This window comes from Hyperolius riggenbachi, chromosome 4, assembly GCF_040937935.1.
Source record: "Hyperolius riggenbachi isolate aHypRig1 chromosome 4, aHypRig1.pri, whole genome shotgun sequence".
NCBI classification, from domain to species: Eukaryota; Metazoa; Chordata; class Amphibia; order Anura; family Hyperoliidae; genus Hyperolius; species Hyperolius riggenbachi.
In genome coordinates this window covers 24,079,347-24,100,068 of record NC_090649.1, presented here as the reverse complement: position 1 = coordinate 24,100,068, position 20,722 = coordinate 24,079,347, and the positions used below count along the sequence as shown (strand labels likewise).

General features: G+C 45.3%; 1 protein-coding gene across 3 annotated transcripts in view; it reads right to left on the bottom strand.

Annotated features, from left to right (window-relative positions):
- Positions 1 to 6,337: 6,337 nt before the first annotated feature.
- LOC137571137 (uncharacterized) overlaps positions 6,338 to 20,722 on the bottom strand; it is a 30,476-nt gene continuing 16,091 nt past the window's right edge. For all 3 annotated transcript variants that reach the window (XM_068279869.1, XM_068279872.1, XM_068279871.1), the window contains exon 3: positions 6,338 to 9,849. In XM_068279869.1, the coding sequence (XP_068135970.1) occupies positions 9,001 to 9,849 (849 nt within the window). In that variant the 3' untranslated portion in view covers positions 6,338 to 9,000. The remainder of the gene's footprint in view (positions 9,850 to 20,722) is intronic.

The window sequence follows — 20,722 nt, the reverse complement described above, 5'->3', positions numbered from 1 at the left end:
CCTTCTCCTCACTTAAACAGATGGACTTTTTCTTCATTACCTGTTGTGTCGCTACCCTTTTCGTTAGAACCTGTCCCAACTGCCACTTGGCCTGGCTATGAGCATACAAATTTTCCGCCTTCTAGGGTTGCCATTGGCAACCCTAGAAGGCGGAAGATTTGTATGCTCATAGCCAGGCCAAGTGGCAGTTGGGAGGGTGCATGTTGAGGCCTCAGGTGTGCGCCTGGTGGTGGGCCCACTATTGTCACAATGTGATTCAATAACCGATTGGCATGCATAGGCTGAGGCTGGGCGGCCAATTTGGTATTATATTTTCACAGTGAGGGCTGGTGCACACCGAGCGGCTTTTTGGGCGTTTTCAGATCCGCTTGCGGCTGCGGATCTGCTTGGTCAAGGTATCTCAATGGGGTGGTGCACACCAGAGCGGGAGGCGTTTTGCAGAAATGAAAAATGCCTGGGTGAGGCATTTTTTGGATTGTGGATGCGTTTCTGCCTCAATGTTAAGTATAGGAAAAACGCAAACCGCTCTGAAAAACGGCACTTCAGAGTGGTTTGCCAGGCGTTTTTTGTTACAGTAGCTGTTCAGTAACAGCTTTACTGTAACAATACAGGAAATCTACTACACCAAAACCGCTAGACAAAACCGCAAAACGCTAGCTGAAACGCTGCAGAAAAATAAGAAAAAGCGTTTCAAAATCTGCTAGCATTTTGCGGATCTGCTAGCGGTTTTTGGTGTGCACTGGCCCTGACAGTGGGATTTAAGTAAGAAGCAGTTCCAGTGCTGGTCTTTAATGTGTTTTAAATGTGTTTGTGATTCACCTTTTGTATGACAATTTTGCAAGTTGAAATTAAACAAATTTAAGCACATGAAGACTATCTGGTATACTAAATTGGTAGGGAACAGTGTTTGAGCAACCAGACTGTCTCCTCTTTTGAGTGGTGCAAAATTCCTAAACATGAGGCCGCTAAATAAAATAGTGGGTTTGCCTATAGCTTACCTGCAGGGCATACACTGCGAGGCTGTGTTCCTTAGTTGAGCTGAGAACAGACATTTTTTGTCCGCTCTCCACTCATCGCAAAACTGACAGTGAAAGGATCCTATTTTACATACAGGTGACATTCACACTTGTCAGTTTGCAAGGGATCCATAAGTGGGACGTGCTTCTGTGCAGTCCGCTATAGTCCTGGAAAGAGGAGCAGATGCGTTCATTATATATAGCCTATGGTTGTAGTGCAGCAAACTGGTCCCGCTAGCAGCACATGATCTTTCACAAGTAGGAACCGAGCCTCAGAAAAACAGGACAGGAACCAGCATTGTGGTCCAGGCAAGTCAGCAGAATTACTCTGTTTACAAGAACTCATGGAGAAGCACATGTTGATCACGTGATACTTTAACTCATTGAGGACCACAGGCTTTTTTTTATTTTTACAATTCCTGATTACTGTGATTGACTCACAGTGATCAGGAGGTTAGGAATCAATGAAAATGGCTCCTGACAGTTAAGGCGCTCAGCTGTAATTAGACACCGGAGTTTCAAGCTGGCGGGGGACAAGCCATTGTGTCCTGTGCGGTCAGTGTTAAAACTATGCCGCAGCAATTTTAGGCAGCGTATTAACTACAAGCGGCTGTGGCTCCATGCTACAGCACATGCGGGTTCAGTCGGCTATTGCGTGGCCATGAATGCGGGAGAGGAGCCGGGCCGCCCCAATAGAATTAGCGGCAATGCATTGTCACTAATCTTCGAGGGGGAGGGGCTGTGCTCAGCGATAGGGTACAGCAGACCCCCGAGAGAAGCCTTAATAGGATCCTGAGGCTTCACCCTCTTTAGGTAAGTATCTGATTTTGTACCCAAGCTTCGGTTCTAAGTGCAGCAGGAATTTTAAAAATCGGTTCACCCGCGATCCAGACGCCGGCAGCCATACTCCTTCCTGTCCTTGGAGGCTCTGGATCCCTTTGGTGAGATCGTCGTCTGTCATTGACAACAGCCGGTGACCTCACTATAGGGTTACAGCACCACCTAGAGGACAGAGGGAAAACTGCAGCGCTGTATCCCAGAGATGTAAGTGCAGGGGCTGCTGCAGGCTTTCTGCACTGTGATTTTTTTTCCCGGTTTTATGGTCTGAAAAGGTGCAAAAAAATGGCACTGCTTTTAGTCCCTAAAATCTAGAAATAACTCATATCGTCAGAGAGGTTAAAGTGTTACCAGAGCACTATGAGCTTGTTTTAACCTGCTCATATCCTTGACAATAAGCATCTCAGCAATGGGCATCAGTGATGTGTGCAGTCTTCACTAGTGGCAGTCATAGAGTTAAAGGGAACCTAAACAAAAAAAAAAAAAAAAGGTTTCACTTACCTGGGGCTTATACCAGCCCCCTGCAGCCGTCTGTGCCCTCGATGTCCTGGAACGATCCTCCGGTCCCCCGCAGCGGCTGAAATTCATTTTTGCCGACTGGCCCAGTCGATGACCACTGTGCCTACGTGGCTCTGGCTGCACAGTGGCCGGCGACTGGCTTCGTCACTGAAGTTGCTGCAGGGGATCCGAGGATCGTTCTAGGAAGGCACAGGGCAGCTGCAGAGGGGTGGTAGAAGCCCCAGGGTAAGTGAAACTTTTTTTTAATGGTTTAGTTTAGGTTTCTTTTAAAGGAAACCACAGACCAATTAATAAATCCCACGCTGCCATCTTCTGCTGCATGCAGCTCCGGTATCAGGTCCTGTTAGTTCTGCCAGTCGCCACCATTTTATGCAAGAGAAAGTGTGCCCTGTATGTCTCTCTTGCGGCCGCCAGAGAGATATGTAGAAAGCGCACTTCCTCTTGCGCAGACTGGCCGCGACTGAAGGAAGTTACGGGACCCGATACCGGAGCTGCGGGCAGCGGAGGAGCAGTCTGTGTGCATGGGGCTGGAGGAAGCCCCAGGTATGTATAAAAACAAATTTTATTTGGTCTCTGGTACACTTTAAGTTACACATACATTTTTAAATACGGCCTCTTTTCCACTAGCATCTGTCACTGCCTCTCAGCTACTCCAGTCCACCGGCTGGGCGCTTACTAGCACTTGGCACGGGTGGCAGGCAGCTCCACCAAGGAGTTGCAGGCGACAGGAAACTGTTTTCCGCTAGTGACACATTCAGTGTTATAAATGCACCCAAATGGCAGCAGAGGATGCAGACTGTACTGCTCGACAAACGAGCAGTTGAGACGTCCATGGAAGAGAGGCCTTATGGTAATTCAGCTAATGCTTTGTGGCAACAATGGCTGTACAGACACACTGCTCAGCACACCTCTTCTGTTGTATGACAAGAGAAGGGGGGGGGGGGGAGAATAAGCGAGAACAGCCCCACTGCAGGGACTGCAATAGAAGAACAGTAGAGGTAAGACATTAGCACTTGAAAAAATATAATTTTTTAGTAGGACAGATGTAAGAGGGAGAAACAGGAGAGAAGCTGACATTTATTTTAGTTTAAATAATGCTAGCTGACAAATGTTGGGCTTATTCTCTTAGTACTTTAAAGCGGACCCAAACCAAACATGTTTCTTAATTCAAAATATTTAGTTGCAGCACTCTGACACATGCAGAGATAAATAAACACTCCTTCAAGCCTATGAGCATTTCAGTGCATGCTTTTCACCCTTCTCTGTTCATAACTAGGGTTATACAGGTGGCAGCCATTACTTCTGAGCTTGGTAGGAGGTTTTAGATAATGGGTGTGTTTGTCATCAGCTACCCTCCCTCACAGGGGCGTTTCGTCTATGTGAAATCTCACACAAGCTGAGATCACCTCCCCTGTGACATCATCAGTAGCAGCCTGTTTTTTTTTTTTTATCTCCTCCATCAGTTTGCCGAAAATTCCCGGCAGTATGAAAGGAAGGGAGGGGTTCCTCCAATAAATATAAAATATTTTATATTTGTCATCATGCAGCTGAACAAAGGCTGCCATTTATTATTATAATTTAGAAAATAGATTTTATTTCTGAAATCTTGTATTTTAACCACTTCACCACTGAGGGGGTTTTACCCCCTGAGCACCAGAGCAATTTTCACCTTTCAGCGCTCCTTCCATTCATTCGTCTATAACTTTATCATTACTTATCGCAATGAAATGAACTATATCTTGTTTTTTCCGCCACCAATTAGGCTTTCTTTAGGTGGGACATTATGCCAAGAATTATTTTTTTCTAAATGTGTTTTAATGGGAAAATAGGAAAAATGTGGGGAAAAAAATAATTATTTTTCAGTTTTCGGCCATTATAGTTTTTAAATAATGCATGCTACTGTAATTAAAACCCATGAAACGTATTTGCCCTTTTGTCCCGGTTATAAAACCATTTAAATTATGTCCCTATCACAATGTTTGGCGCCAATATTTTATTTGGAAATAAAGGTGCATTTTTTTCATTTTTGCGTCCATCCCTAATTACAAGCCCATAGTTTATAAAGTAACAGTGTTATACCCTCTTGACATAAATATTTAAAAAGTTCAGTCCCTAAGTTAACTATTTATGTATTTTTTTTAATTGTAAATTACAAAAAAAAAAAAAAAATGGGGAGTGTGGGAGGTAATGAGTTAATTTTATGTGTAAAAGTCATTTATTTGTATGTGAAAAATGTGTAGGGTGTAGTTTACCATTTGGCCACAAGATGGCCACAGTAACTTTGTTTTAATGCGACCTCCAAGCTTCCTTCCGGAAGCTTGGAGGAAGTATAAGGAGGCTGGACACGTGAGTTTTTTCTCACAATGATCGCGCTGCCCATAGGAGAGCAGCTGATCATTGCGGGGCTTAGATCAACGAACGGGAATGGATTTTCCCGTTCATTGATCTCTGGGCGAGCGGGCGGCGGCGAGTTTACTAGCGGCGGGCGGCGTGTTTACGAGCGGGAGCGCGGGCAGCGTCGGGAACGCGAAAGTACGTGTTTCTCCGTCCCTGGCGCGGGGGTAAAGTGGTTAAATTTGGGTCCACTTCTAAGTGACTGAAGTGAGGGGAAAAAAAATGTTAGATACTTATCTCAGTAGTTAGAAACTACTGGCTGGTCCAGATGCTTCCAGGATCCTTGTAGAGAGCAGTTTCACTGACCCCCAGAGCTCACCGACAAGGGCTTGTCAATGGAGCCCGGCTGCACTGCACAGACGGAAAGCTGAAACTAGCTGTATTCTTCCACTGAGCCAGAGCGGCGGCTCCTTAGTACTGCGCACGCCAATCCAGCAGCTTCCCTCTACTAAGGTAAGTATCTAACTTTTTCCTTTCCCAGAGTTACAGGTTTGCTTTAAATCTGCATGAATTAGCATGGCTTAGGGCCCTTTTCCACTGGCTGCGATGCGATTTAAAAAGCACATCGCAGCCGTTTTTCTTATCGCTAGAGCACCACGATAACATATAAAATTGCAGTGCTCTTTTTCCACTACAGTGCTTTGATCGCGATTCGTTTGCCGAAACGCGATCGCCCAGCCTGCGCGATTCGACGCAATTGCGTTACACTCCCGGCGCCGGTACAGCAGAACGCCGACAGTGGAAAAAGGAGCCTGCGTGATCGCAAGCGCAGGTGATTTGCGCTTGTGATCGCGCTTGCTAGTGGAAAAGGGCTCTTAAGGTGCCCATTACCAGTACATTTTTCCCTAAATGCGATCTTTCGATGCAATTTGAATGATCATAACTAATTGGAAGGCAATTATCGATTGTTCACATTTACTGAACGATTCTTTCTTCAAATTCAATCATAAAATTGAACTTTCAGATTAATGTTATCCTATTTAGCAATCGACCAAAGAATGTTCCTTATTGATTGCCTTCATAAATAGTTAATTTTCTATACAATGTGATCGTAAAAATCGCATTTGGTGAAAAAAAATTGTACCGTTAATGGTCACCTTAAAGAAAACCTAAACTGAAAATTAAAAGTCAAAATAAGCATACACAGGTCATACTTACCTTCCATGTAGTCTACTCCTCCGTGTCTTTCTCCTGTCCCGCATCCTGTTTGTTCACTGTGATCAGGGGAATTTTCCGTCCTCCATTTTGAAAATGGCCATTACACCATAACAGCTTTCTGGTCAGCACAGTTAAACTGTAACATCACCCACTTGAGCCATAGGGAAACATGGACATTACCTGGTACATCAGTTTTCCTCTCAGCTATAACTGAGATTTTATTGACAGCAACTGATATTTTATTGACAGGAACTTATAGATTTCAGATCTGACAAAATATTGTCAGAACTGGAAAGGATTGTTGTTAGAAGAAAATGGCGAGCTTCTGAGAGGAACTGATGGCAAGGTAACTATGCAATGTTCATTTGAAGTTACCTCATGTGTTTATTTTAAATAATTTTACTCAGTACAGGTTCTCTTTAAGACCAGCTCTATGGTAGCATGTTTTTTCTAAGTGTGGCCATACACTTATAGATCACCAACAGATGTGGCAAAACAATTGATTCCTCTTTGACAGCAATCAATTCAAAAATAAATCGGATTCCTACCACACACACAGAGCACATCCGTTTTTTAATATATTCCAAAAGGGAATGGATTGAAAATAAAATCAGACAGCAGCATGCAATGCTATGTATATCAATGTATTGCCACTTCTGTCTCACCCAGATTAACCTACATTTTCGATCCTGTCTGATCCATTCTTCTGACCAGTTGGACAGTTAACAGATCGATTCCCAGTAGATGAATCAAATCCCCTTCAGGGCGCATACACACACCCAATGCTGCGGTCATGTAAACCATCGTCTATTATTATGTACCCCATTTTTGTTTCTTACTTTGTACAGCGCCACGGAATATGCTGCCACTTTATAAATCCATAATAATAATGCATTGTTTCACACTGTGGTGTTCCAGGGAAGGTTAAAAGGACAGCTGAAGTGAGAGGGAAATTGAAGGCTGCCATATTTGTTTCCTGTTAAACAATACCAGTTGCCTGGCATTCCTGCTGATCTGTTTGGCTGCAGTAGAGTCTGTATCACACCAGGAACAAGCATGCAGCTAATCCTGTCAGATCTGACAATAATGTCAGAAACACCTGATCTGCTGCATGCTTGTTCAGGGGCTATGGCTGAAAGTATTAGAGGCAGATGATCAGCAGGGCTGCCAGACAACTGGTCTTGCTTAAAGAGACACTGAAGTGAAAAAAAAAAAATATGATATTATGAATTGGTTGTGTAGTACGGATAATTACTAGAACATTAGTAGCAAAAAAAAAAAAATTCTCATATTTTTATTTTCAGTTATACAGCTTTTTTTTTTTTTTTTTTTTTAACATTGCATCATTCTCTAATACTTGCTGTACTACACAACCAATTCATTATATCATAATTTTTTTTCGCTTCAGTGTCTCTTTAAAAAGGAAATAAATATAGCAGCCTCCATGTCCATCTCACTTCAGGTTCCTGTTAAAGAGCTAGAATACTTGTGTGGTTTAGATACTCTGTGGATTTCTTCTTACACACATCCAATTGCAACTTCTATTTTACAATGTGAATTTGTGATGGTTTGTCGGTTGGCTTCAAGCAAAACGCAGGAAAAAAATGCAGCAAACTCAACAATTGCCTTTTGGGGGAAAAAAAATAAAATCATAATACATACAGTGTGAATGCGTAATCACAGTTACCAAATAAAAATAAGCTGCCTTGCGATTGTGAAAACTGCAGAAAATCGCATCAGAACACACTTGGTGTGAAATAGCCCTGAGCGCTGACAGAATGAATACTTTCAACAGCCTGTAAGTAAATCTCATATGCAAGTTACAGACGATACAATTTTCTGTCAGATCGATTATTTCTGACAGGTCCGATCTTATTTCTGATCGATTTTTCATAGAAGTGATTGGAAAAGCGATCTGAACTATTGGAAATAATCAATCTGACAGCAAAACTGTCAGAAAATTGTATCGTGTGTACCTAGCATAATGCTGGGGATACACGGTACGTTTCTGTACCGTGTATCGACCAGCTGATCTGGCCAGCTGATAATATTCAGCTGGCCCGATCAAGCCGCTCGACCCCCGCCAACTCGATCCCCGCCAGCTGACAATGGCAGGGAATAGAGCGCTGATAAGGAAGCGCAGGCGGAGACGAGCGGCAATCGATCCACGCGCGGAAGAGGTCGATCCGGCGGCTAATCGGCCGCCCTATCGACCCGTGTATTCCTAGCATAAGAGACAATCATAACTGGATGTGTGTACGCCCCCTCAGACACTATTACCCAATGGTAATTGGATTTGTATACGCCCCTCAGACACTATTACCCAATGGTAATTGGATTTGTATACGCCCCCTCAGACACTATTAGCAAGTTGTAACTGGATTTGTATACGCCCCCTCAGATACAATTAGCCAGTTGTAACTGGATTTGTATACGCCCCCTCAGACACCATCAGCCAATCGTAATTAGATTTATGTACGTGGCCTCAAATGTTACTGATGCTGAAAGATCATTGTGACAGCAGGATAACTGGCATTCTGCTTCCTCCATATACCCCTCACTACTCTATGCATTTCCTTAAAGGGAAGATCAGAGTTAAAAATAAAAATTAAAGTTCTACTTACCCGAGCTTCCTCCAGCCCCCTGACAGCCGATATGTCCCTCGTCGCAGCTCCACCCCCTGCCATTGGCCCGGGGTCCCCTCTGTTGCAGATGGTGAGCGGTCGCGCTACTTGGGATCTTGCTCACGTTGCTTGAAGCATTCTGCAACGCTCCTGACCATGTGAGCACGATCATGAGCCGCTCGCTCACACAGGCGCAGAAGACAAAGTCGGCATCTGCAACGGAGGAGACCACGGTCCACCAGCTGGGAGCGGGGCTGCAGCGAGGGACATATCGGCATTCAAGGGGCTGGAGGAAGCCCCGGGTAAGTAGATTTTTTGGGTTTTTTTTAACCACGGATCTCACTTTTAAACAAAGTATGGAAAAAACTAAACCAGAAACAAAACACACAAACTATACAATCTCTTTAAGTTCTAGTTATATACTCAAACATGGCATATGCAGGTTTCTACATTCACTCTACAATCATTGATGTTTGCTCCTCAAACTCCAAAACACCACTGGCCAACATGGTGTCCTGCCATTCTACAGCACCAGGCCCATTGAAGTATGTCTTATAGTTCTTCCTGTTGAGCTTGGCACTGGCTTCAGGCTTTCCTGGCTCCATGAACTGCAGCGGTACGAGTCCCGGGTTCTCGTTCCGCCACTCTCCAGGGATGATCCTCGCCTCATCTATGTCCTCCAGGTCCAGCATGCTTTCCGGGGCGTATTCTGCGGTGTTGCTCCGCCTCAGGAAGTTATGAAGTAAACAGCAGGCCATGACTATAAGCTCGATTTTGTGAGGTGATAAGTTTATGGTTGTGCGGAAGATCCTGAAACGGTTTGAAAGCAGACCGAAGGCGTTTTCTGCCACCCGCCTGGCTCTATACAGGCGGTAGTTGAAGATTTGTTTCTCTTTTGAAGGAGTTTCTTTGACGTATGGTCTCAAGATGTGGTCATCTAAGGAGAAGGCCCCGTCTGCCAGGAAGACAAAATTGAGGCCCTCTTTGTTTTCGTTAGCCTCAGGTAATTTCAGCTGGTTTTCTCTCAGCTTTTCATAAAAATGAGTTTGCCTGAGGACCGAGCCATCTGAAAACTTGCCGTTTTTCCCCACATCGACCATTATGAACTCCAGGTCGGCATTTATGAGGGCTATGACGATGATGCTGAAAAATCCCTTGTAATTGTAGTACAGGGATCCGCTTTTATGGGGCGGGTTGATGCGGACGTGCCTCCCGTCTAACGCTCCGCCGCAGTTCGAAAAATTGCACAGTTCATCAAACTGGGTGGCAATCTGACTCCAGTCTTCAGAGCTCATGGGAAACTGCAAGACAAAATCAAACACACAAATAAGGAATACTGTTTCGACAGGCAATTGAATGCTTTTAGTTGCCAACTAAAAGAAATAATTCATATTTCAACTTTATAGCTCTCTTGTAATCAGCAGTGTTGGCTCACTGAGAGGTACTGGGATGCTACATCATTGGGGGTGCAGAGGGCTGGGGGCTACTGGAATGAAGCAACAGGTGAGATAAGGTTAGGGGTAAGAACGTACGTACGTACATGCGTGCGTGTGGTACCAGAATAGACACACGTATGTCTATTCTGTGTCCTGTCACATTTTAAGCTGCTTAACCATACATAGCTCCCAACAGTTCCTCTTTGAGAACCAATCAGTCTGTTTTCCTCATTTGTCCCCCTTTCAGGACTCATGTACAGATCTGTGTAAATACAGGATTTTCTCAAAAAATTAGCATATTTTGATAAAGTTCATTATTTTCTGTAATGTACTGATAAACCAACTGCAACAAACAATTGCTAACTTCCAGTCAGAGCAATATCCTGCCTCTATCTGGCCAGCAGACGCTCGTCAGCCAATCAGGTGCACTGTCATACACCCTTTGCCTGCTGCACCATACCCAGCAGGAATTACATAGATTAGCATTCAGGTGGGAGGCTTCGGTTGGACGCAATCGTGAATTGCGTCGTTTAACAGGGACGCCCCGTGTAGGCACATCTCCCACACGGTCCCCTCCCTAACCACTCACCTGTCAACCGCATCGTAGAAGCTGCAAAAAATAAAATTTAAAATCACAAACACTGGTCCACATGACAGCCCAGGGGCCCCAGGTCTCTCTCACTCACTGGGGCCCCCAAACCCCAGTTAGCAATTGTGTTTGTTGCAGTTGGCATTCAGTTTAGAGGTGGTGGGGTGAGTTCCCTGGAGGTGAGAGGTCCAGGGCTTGCCCGCACTTCCCTCTAGGTGTCGCATGGTGGTTTGGGGGCCCCAGTGAGTGAGAGAGACCTGGGGCCCTGGGCTGTCATGTGGACCAGTGTTTGTGATGTACTGATAAACATTAGACTTTCATATATTTTAGATTCAAATACACACAACTGAAGTAGTTCAAGCCTTTCATTGTTTTAATATTGATGATTTTGGCATACAGTATGTTAAACCTCACAATTTGGGTCTAATATAAAGAACACCATGATAAGTGCTTCACAGAAGTGAGTATAAGCTAAAGTACATAAAAGAAAGAACTTCTGATGAAGATGACAAAAGTATGCAAGACAACCAGTGCCTATTAATCAAATATAATTTTTATTGAAGACATCTACAAAAAACATTAAAAACACTAAAACCAATATGGCGTGGCAAAATGGGGAATAAATACACAATAAGACCCCTGAATCTAAAGGTCTGCCACCACAACATCAGTCACCAAGCGGCAACATAATGACAAAATACAATATAATTTTCCTATGCAGCCCCTGCTCTATGGAACTCACTTCCACAATCAGTACGAGGCTCCCTCTCTGGACAGCTTTAAAAAAAGGCTAAAAACTCACCTCTTTTCCCTAGCCTTTGAGACTGCATAATGCAGGGTCACAGCGCTTTGAGTCCCCAGGGAGAAAAGCGCTATATAAATATTATTGTTATTGTTGTTATAATGCTCTATATAAACACTGAACATCAATGGCTGTCAACTATATTACTAAAGATAAATATGATGTTAATAAATCATATATAGGCCTACAATCCCAGAATTCTAGTAATTATAATGCACAAAGACCTCCAAGGGTAAATAATACAATTGCTACAAGAAAGAGGCTGAAATAATTGCTGACACCGCCATGAAAGAAGTGAAGGAAGATGAAAGAAACAATAGGATCACATTACCTGCCGTTTGGGAGATGCGTGTGACGTGGCCCCCTATGCTCTGTCCCTCCACGCATATCGCGGAAAACCGCTTTCTCAAGAGGTAGCCTTTCATAAAGATGTGCCCCATTATATAGCTAAGGTGGAAGTGAACGCTAGACGCCGAACGCCGAGTGCACAAGGCGGGATTACGTCATGCGTGGCCACGCATGTACGCGATGACGCGGACCGCTCTGACGGAGCAGCCCACCCCATCCCGTAGTTGTAGTAGCGCTAAGTGCCTAATCACAAGAGGCCACTCACCAAGGCCATACCATCACACGACTAATAGTGTAATGCATAAAAATTATGCACTAAATGCACTAAAATATATATACATATAGCTTTAGACACCATTCATGACATTTAATCCTTCAGCAGAGAGATCAGTGTATATATATGTGTATACAATTGTATATATACGCATATTCTTTTTCTTTTTTACATAGTTTGTAAATATCATTGCATTTACAGTCCAGGTTGTTTCATCTTAAGTGCAGCTCCAAGCTCAGTGGGGTTTTTTTATCTATGAACTATGGCCACTAGGTGGCAGCAATGTGCAGGAATATGTGTGAGTTGTTTCCTCACTATTTACGATATGTATATTAACCAAGTATATATTTGTAAAGTTTGTATATTTGAACTCTTTAATCATTTGTTGGTTTGAATTCCCAAGTTTATTATTATGATATTTAATTGTTATGAGTAGTTATGTTCGATGTGTTTCTCTAACAGCTGACAACCACCGCCCCCCTTTTTTCTATCTTCATGGCACCGCTTATCGCTACTACAACTACGGGATGGGGTGGGCTGCTCCGTCAGAGCGGTCCGCGTCATCGCGTACATGCGTGGCCACGCATGACGTAATCCCGCCTTGTGCACTCGGCGTTCGGCGTCTAGCGTTCACTTCCACCTTAGCTATATAATGGGGCACATCTTTATGAAAGGCTACCTCTTGAGAAAGCGGTTTTCCGCGATATGCGTGGAGGGACAGAGCATAGGGGGCCACGTCACACGCATCTCCCAAACGGCAGGTAATGTGATCCTATTGTTTCTTTCATCTTCCTTCACTTCTTTCATGGCGGTGTCAGCAATTATTTCAGCCTCTTTCTTGTAGCAATTGTTTTATTTACCCTTGGAGGTCTTTGTGCATTATAATTACTAGAATTCTGGGATTGTAGGCCTATATATGATTTATTAACATCATATTTATCTTTAGTAATATAGTTGACAGCCATTGATGTTCAGTGTTTATATAGAGCATTATATTGTATTTTGTCATTATGTTGCCGCTTGGTGATTGATGTTGTGGTGGCAGACGTTTAGATTCAGGGGTCTTATTTTGTATTTATTCCCCATTTTGCCACGCCATATTGGTTTTAGTGTTTTTAATGTTTTTTGTAGATGTCTTCAATAAAAATTATATTTGATTTATAGGCACTGGTTGTCTTGCATACTTTTGTCATCTTCATCAGAAGTTCTTTCTTTTATGGATTTTGGCATACAGCTCATGAAAACCCAATTTTCCTATCTCAAAAAATTAGCATATTTCATCCGACCAATAAAAGGAGAAGTGTTTTTGAAACAAAAAAAAAGTCAACCTTCAAATAATTATGTTCAGTTATGCATGCAATACTCGGTCGGGAATCCTTTTGCAGAAATGACTGCTTTAATGCGGCGTGGCATGGAGGCAATCAGCCTGTGGCACTGCTCAGGTGTTATGGAGGCCCAGGATGCTTCCATAGCGGCCTTAAGCTCATCCAGAGTGTTGGGTCTTGCGTCTCTCAACTTTCTCTTCACAATATCCCACACATTCTCTATGGGGTTCAGGTCAGGAGAGTTGGCAGGCCAATTGAGCACAGTAATACCATGGTCAGTAAACCATTTACCAGTGGTTTGGGCACTGTGAGCAGGTGCCAGGTCGTGCTGAAAAATTAAATCTTCATCTCCATAAAGCTTTTCAGCAGATGGAAGCATGAAGTGCTCCAAAATCTCCTGATAGCTAGCTGCATTGACCCTGCCCTTGATAAAACACAGTGGACCAACACCAGCAGCTGACATGGCACCCCAGACCATCACTGACTGTGGGTACTTGACACTGGACTTCAGGCATTTTGGCATTTCCCTCACCCCAGTCTTCCTCCAGACTCTGGCACCTTGATTTCCGAATGACATGTAAAAGTTGCTTTCATCCGAAAAAAGTACGTTGGACCACTGAGCAACAGTCCAGTGCTGCTTCTCTGTAGCCCAGGTCAGGCGCTTCTGCCGCTGTTTCTGGTTCAAAAGTGGGTTCATGCTTCCATCTGCTGAAAAGCTTTATGGAGATGAAGATTTCATTTTTCAGCACAACCTAGCACCTGCTCACAGTGCCAATACCAGTGGTAAATGGTTTACTGACCATGGTATTACTGTGCTCAATTGGCCTGCCAACTCTCCTGACCTGAACCCCATAGAGAATCTGTGGGATATTGTGAAGAGAAGGTTGAGAGACACAAGACCCAACACTCTGGATGAGCTTAAGGCCGCTATCGAAGCATCCTGGGCCTCCATAACACCTGAGCAGTGCCACAGGCTGATTGCCTCCATGCCACGCCGCATTGAAGCAGTCATTTCTGTAAAAGGATTCCCGACCAAGTATTGAGTGCATAACTGAACATAATTATTTGAAGGTTGACTTTTTTTGATTTAAAAAGACTTTTCTTTTATTGGTCGGATGAAATATGCTAATTTTTTAAAATAGGAAATTTGGGTTTTCATGAGCTGTATGCCAAAATCATCAATATTAACCACCCTGGCGTTCTGATTAAATCGCCAGGGTGGCTGCGGGAGGGTTTTTTTTAAATAAAAAAAAAACTATTTCATGCAGCCAACTGAAAGTTGGCTGCATGAAAGCCCACTAGAGGGCGCTCCTGAGGCGATCTTCCGATCGCCTCCGGCGGCAAGAAATAACACGGAAGGCCGCAATGAGCGGCCCTCCGTGTTTCGCTTCCCTCGTCGCCATGGCGACGAGCGGAGTGACGTCATGGACGTCAGCCGACGTCCTGACGTCAGCCGCCTCCGATCCAGCCCTTAGCGCTGGCCGGAACTGTTTGTTCCGGCTACGCTGGGCTCGGGCGGCTGGGGGGGACCCTCTTTCACCGCTGCACGCGGCGGATCGCCGCGCTGCAGCGGCGATCAGGCAGCACACGCGGCTGGCAAAGTGCCGGCTGCGTGTGCTGCTTTTTATTTGGTGGAAATCGGCCCAGCAGGGCCTGAGCGGCAGCCTCTGGCGGTGTTGGACGAGCTGAGCTCGTCCAGACCGCTCAGCAGGTTAAAACAATAAAAGGCTTGAACTACTTCAGTTGTGTGTATTTGAATCTAAAATATATGAAAGTTTAATGTTTATCAGTACATTACAGAAAATAATGAACTTTATCACAATATGCTAATTTTTTGAGAAGATCCTGTATATGTATTTATCAAGGCTGTGGAGTCGGAGTCGAAGCATTTTTGGGTGCCTGAAGTCGGAGGTTTCATAAACTGAGTCAGATGATTTTTGTACCAAATCCACTGCCCTGGTAAGTATTACACTGGGTACACAAGTTACATTTTTTTTTGCAATAGATGGATCAGAAAAAATCTGTCATGTCCGATATTGCTCCCAATAGTTTCCGCGCTCGATTTCTCATAGCAGTGAATGGAAAACGATAAGAAAAACGAATGAAGATAAGAGAATAGAGCGCAGAATTGAATGCGGAATCGTGCGGGAAATTCGATCGGGTCGGAAAATCGCACAAAAAAAACAAAAACGTAACGTGTGTACCAATCATCCGACTAAAGAGTCATTTTTGGGTACCTGGAGTCGGACGATTGATGTGACGACTCCACAGCCCTGGTATTTACTATCAAAAAATGCATATGAGACTCTAAACTTTATTCCCATGATTTAAATATATTTCTTATTTTCAAATGTTAAAATGAAGGAAAAACTAATGGAGAGTGAAAGGACCAGTGTGGTTTGAATGATAAAATGACACATTTTGCTTCTTAATAGTTTGTGATATCCATGCCGTGGGGTGTGGTGGGGGCGCGGTTAGAGGGCTGCCAGGGGCCAGGCCTGTGGAGTCGAGGAATCGGAGCAATTTTGGGTACCTGGAGTCGGAGGTCTCAATAAACTGAGGAGTCGGATGATTTTTGTACAAACTCCACAGTCCTGATAAGCATTAGACTAAGGAATCTGAGTAATTTTGGGTACCTGGAGTTGGAGGTTTCTTAAAGAGGAACATCAGCCTAAACAAACATACTGTCATTAAGTTACATTAGTTATGTTAATTAAAATAGATAGGTAATATAATCTTTTACCCACCCAGTTTTAAAAGAACAGGCAAATGTTTGTGATTTCACGAGGGCAGCAATCTTTTTGGTTGAAAGGAGGTGACAGGGAGCATGATACACAGTTCCAACTGTCCTGTGTGCTGAGCACCTCTCCCAGTTGCTAGGCAACGTGAACAACAACATAGGAAATCCCATCATGCTCTGCACAGCATCAGGGATTTAATTTGATGGGTAGAGCTTAGCTAAAAATGCAGCTTGGGGGGGGGGGGGGGGGGGGAAGACATGTGCATTTTGTGGGGAAACATTGCCTCGTGCAGGTTTTAAGGGAAAATCTGCCAAAGTAAGTGAATTTTTGGAGGGACATGCTGCTGAGATGTGTGTTTCTGGGTCAACCTCGATCGGGCGTACATATGTAGGAGTCGCTGGTGAGTTGGGCGCAAGGCGAGCTGAATGACTGCTCCCCAGTGGTGTTAAATACTATTCCGCCTGAGTTGTCGCAACTGGGAGGGAGATATAATTAGGGGTTCGGCAACTACCAAAGCCCCGAATTACCTGTGCAACATTTAGACTGCTTACACACTAAGACGTTACAGGCGCATGTTAGTGCAGCCTGTAACGCAGACCCAACGCACAGTAATGAAAAATCAATCAGCCCATTCACACTGCACACGTTGCCTTACATTGTAACGCAGCACATCCGTTGAGAGTGCTGCATGCTGTGCGTTATGCGCGGCTAAGCCACGTTAGAATGTGTGCACATGCTCAGTAGTGTTGGAGAGGAGTGGGGAGCGGCCAGGCACATGGCTAATTAATATTCACTGCACGGTGTGACGTGCAGTGTTTACTTCCTGGAGCTGCCGCTCTGTGCGGCGATTGGCCCGGCGGGACCACGTGATGCCGCATGCGTCCAAGAGTACGCATCACGGACGCCAGAGTGAGCTGCACAACACGGCTCACTGACGTCCACATCAGAGAGCACAAGGCGTTGCGTTAGGGGCACGTTATGTGCCCTATAACGTCCCCTAAATGCAACGTCCTGGTGTGTAAGTAGCCTAAAAGGAATCTAAGCAGCACCTGGCTTCACATAGCTGAAAGGGCTGCCATGTTTGAGACTTTCACCCCCTGCTACTTTTTTCACTGCCATTATCCAGGCTAGGTGTGAAATTCTTCAAGTGAGACTAATGTTTTCTGTTTTAAGTACAATGGGGAAGGCTCAGGGTTTGTTTGTGGTCAATTAAGTTTAATTAGGTGATTTCTTATCTGCCTTCCATCATCTGTTGCTCCTCCAACCACAAGTTGGACCAAAGAGGTAGAAGGTTACTGCCTATTTTAACCCTTAAATTAAAAAAAAGAGAGGTGAAATTAAAGTTGTTGTTTTTTTTAATAATAAACCACATTTTAATTTGCTATAGAGCTGCCCTGGGAGTTAAAAATTATGCTCGGTTCACTTTAAATTGCTGCCTTGGGTGCCTGGTTTTGGTGCCCGGCGCCATGTGCCAAAAGCACCTGCTTCAGCGATTGGGGCCTAAGCAATGTAACTGTGGGTACATGTAAGAGTGATGTGCAGGTACTCTGCAGGACAATGAGGGGATTCTTCCTCTATTACACATTCTTCATGCACAATCTGAACCAGGTTTATGGGTGATAGACAACACCTCTGTGTTCAATGTGCACAACATTCTCAGTGGATTCCCTGCAGCTCTGTGGGGAGTGCATATGTAAATTATAGTACTACTGTGTGACTTAACCACATAACGACCGCCCCCAGCCGATGGGCGGCGGCAAAGTCTGGGCCCAAACGACCGCAATACGCCCATCGGCGGGGGCGGCTGCGGGAGTGGCTATGCGGCGATCGCGTCATTCGTGACGCGATCAGCCGCCGGGGACTGGCTCCGCCCCCCGTTCGCCGTAACCCGCCGGCCGTTCGGAAGCGCCGGCGGGTTACTGGCATCCGGATCGCCGCTGCAACAGTGTATAATAGGCTTTGTAATGTATACAAAGCCTATTATACTGGCTGCCTCCTGCCCTGGTGGTCCCAGTGTCCGAGGGACCACCAGGGCAGGCTGCAGCCACCCTAGTCTGCACCCAAGCACACTGATTTCCCCCCCCCCTGCCCCCTGATCGCCCACAGCACCCCTCAGACCCCCCCCTGCCCACCCCCCAGACCACTGTTTGCACCCAGTCACCCTCCTAATCACCCATCAATCACTCCCTGTCACTATCTGTCAACGCTATTTTTTTTTTAAGTCCCTAATCTGCCCCCTACTCCCTCCTGATCACCCCCCCACCCCTCAGATTCTCCCCAGACCCCCCCCAGACCCCCCCCCCCCCCCGTGTACTGTATGCATCTATCCCCCCTGATCACCTGTCAATCACCTGTCAATCACCTGTCAATCACCTGTCAATCACCTGTCAATCACCCGTCAATCACCCGTCAATCACCCCCTGTCACTGCCACCCATCAATCAGCCCCTGATCTGCCCCTTGCGGGCAATCTGATCACCCCCCCACACCAATAGATCGCCCGCAGATCCGACATCAGATCACCTCCCAAATCCATTGTTTACATCTATTCTCTCCTCTAAACACCCACTAATTACCCATCAATCACCCCCTATCACCACCTGTCACTGTTACCCATCAGATTAGACCCTAATCTGCCCCTTGCGGGCACCCAATCACCTGCCCACACGCTCAGATTGCCCTCAGACCCCCCCCTTATCAATTCGCCCGTGCAATATTTACATCTGTTCTCCCCTGTAATAACCCACTGATTACCTGTCAATCACCCATCAATCACCCCCTGTCACTGCCACCCATCAATCACCCCCTGTCACTGCCACCCATCAATCAGCCCCTAACCTGCCCCTTGCGGGCAATCTGATCACCCACCCACACCAATAGATCGCCCGCAGATCCGACATCAGATCACCTCCCAAATCCATTGTTTACATCTATTCTCTCCTCTAAACACCCACTAATTACCCATCAATCACCCCCTATCACCACCTGTCACTGTTACCCATCAGATTAGACCCTAATCTGCCCCTTGCGGGCACCCAATCACCTGCCCACACGCTCAGATTGCCCTCAGACCCCCCCCTTATCAATTCGCCCGTGCAATATTTACATCTGTTCTCCCCTGTAATAACCCACTGATTACCTGTCAATCACCCATCAATCACCCCCTGTCACTGCCACCCATCAATCACCCCCTGTCACTGCCACCCATCAATCAGCCCCTAACCTGCCCCTTGCGGGCAATCTGATCACCCACCCACACCAATAGATCGCCCGCAGATCCGACATCAGATCACCTCCCAAATCCATTGTTTACATCTATTCTCTCCTCTAAACACCCACTAATTACCCATCAATCACCCCCTATCACCACCTGTCACTGTTACCCATCAGATTAGACCCTAATCTGCCCCTTGCGGGCACCCAATCACCCGCCCACACCTCAGAACGCCCTCAGACCCCAGCCCTGATCACCTCGCCAGTGCATTGCTTGCATCTATTTCCCCCCTCTAATCACACCTTGAGACACCCATCAATCACCTCCTGTGACCCCCTAGCACACCTACCCATCAGATCAGGCCCTAATTTGCCCCGTGTGGGCTCCTGATCACTCGGCCAAACCCTCAGATCCCCCTCAGACCCCCTTCCGATCACCTCCCCAGTGCATTGATTGCATCTATTTTCCCCTCTAACCGCCCCCTGAGACACCCATCAATCACCTCCTGTCACCCCCCTAGCACTCCTATCCATCAGATCAGGCCCAATACATCCTGTCATCTAAGAGGCCACCCTGCTTATGACCGATTCCACAAAATTTGCCCCCTCATAGACCACCTGTCATCAAAATTTGCAGATGCTTATACCCCTGAACAGTCATTTTGAGAAATTTGGTTTCCAGACTACTCACAGTTTTGGGCCCGTAAAATGCCAGGGCAGTATAGGAACCCCACAAGTGACCCCATTTTAGAAAGAAGACACCCCAAGGTATTCTGTTAGGTGTATGATGAGTTCATAGAATATTTTATTTTTTGTCAAAAGTTAGCGGAAATTGGATTGTTATTGTTTTTTTCACAAAGTGTCATTTTTCACTAACTTGTGAGAAAAAATAAAATCTTCTATGAACTCACCATACCCCTAACGGAATACCTTGGGGTGTCTTCTTTCTAAAATGGGGTCACTTGTGGGGTTCCTATACTGCCCTGGCATTTTAGGGGCCCTAAACCGTGAGGAGTAGTCTAGAAAACAAATGCCTCAAAATGACCTGTGAATAGGACGTTGGGCCCCTTAGCGCACCTAGGCTGCAAAAAAGTGTCACACATGTGGTATCGCCATACTCAGGAGAAGTAGTATAATGTGTTTTGTGGTGTATTTTTACACATACCCATGCTGGGTGGGAGAAATCTCTCTGTAAATGGACAATTGTGTGTAAAAAAAATCAAAAATGTGTCATTTACAGAGATATTTCTCCCACCCAGCATGGTTATATGTAAAAATACACCACAAAACACATTATACTACTTCTTCTGAGTACGGCGATACCACATGTGTGACACTTTTTTGCAGCCTAACTGTGCTAAGGGGCCCAAAGTCCAATGAGTACCTTTAGGATTTCACAGGTCATTTTGAGACATTTGGGTTCAAGACTACTCCTCACGGTTTAGGG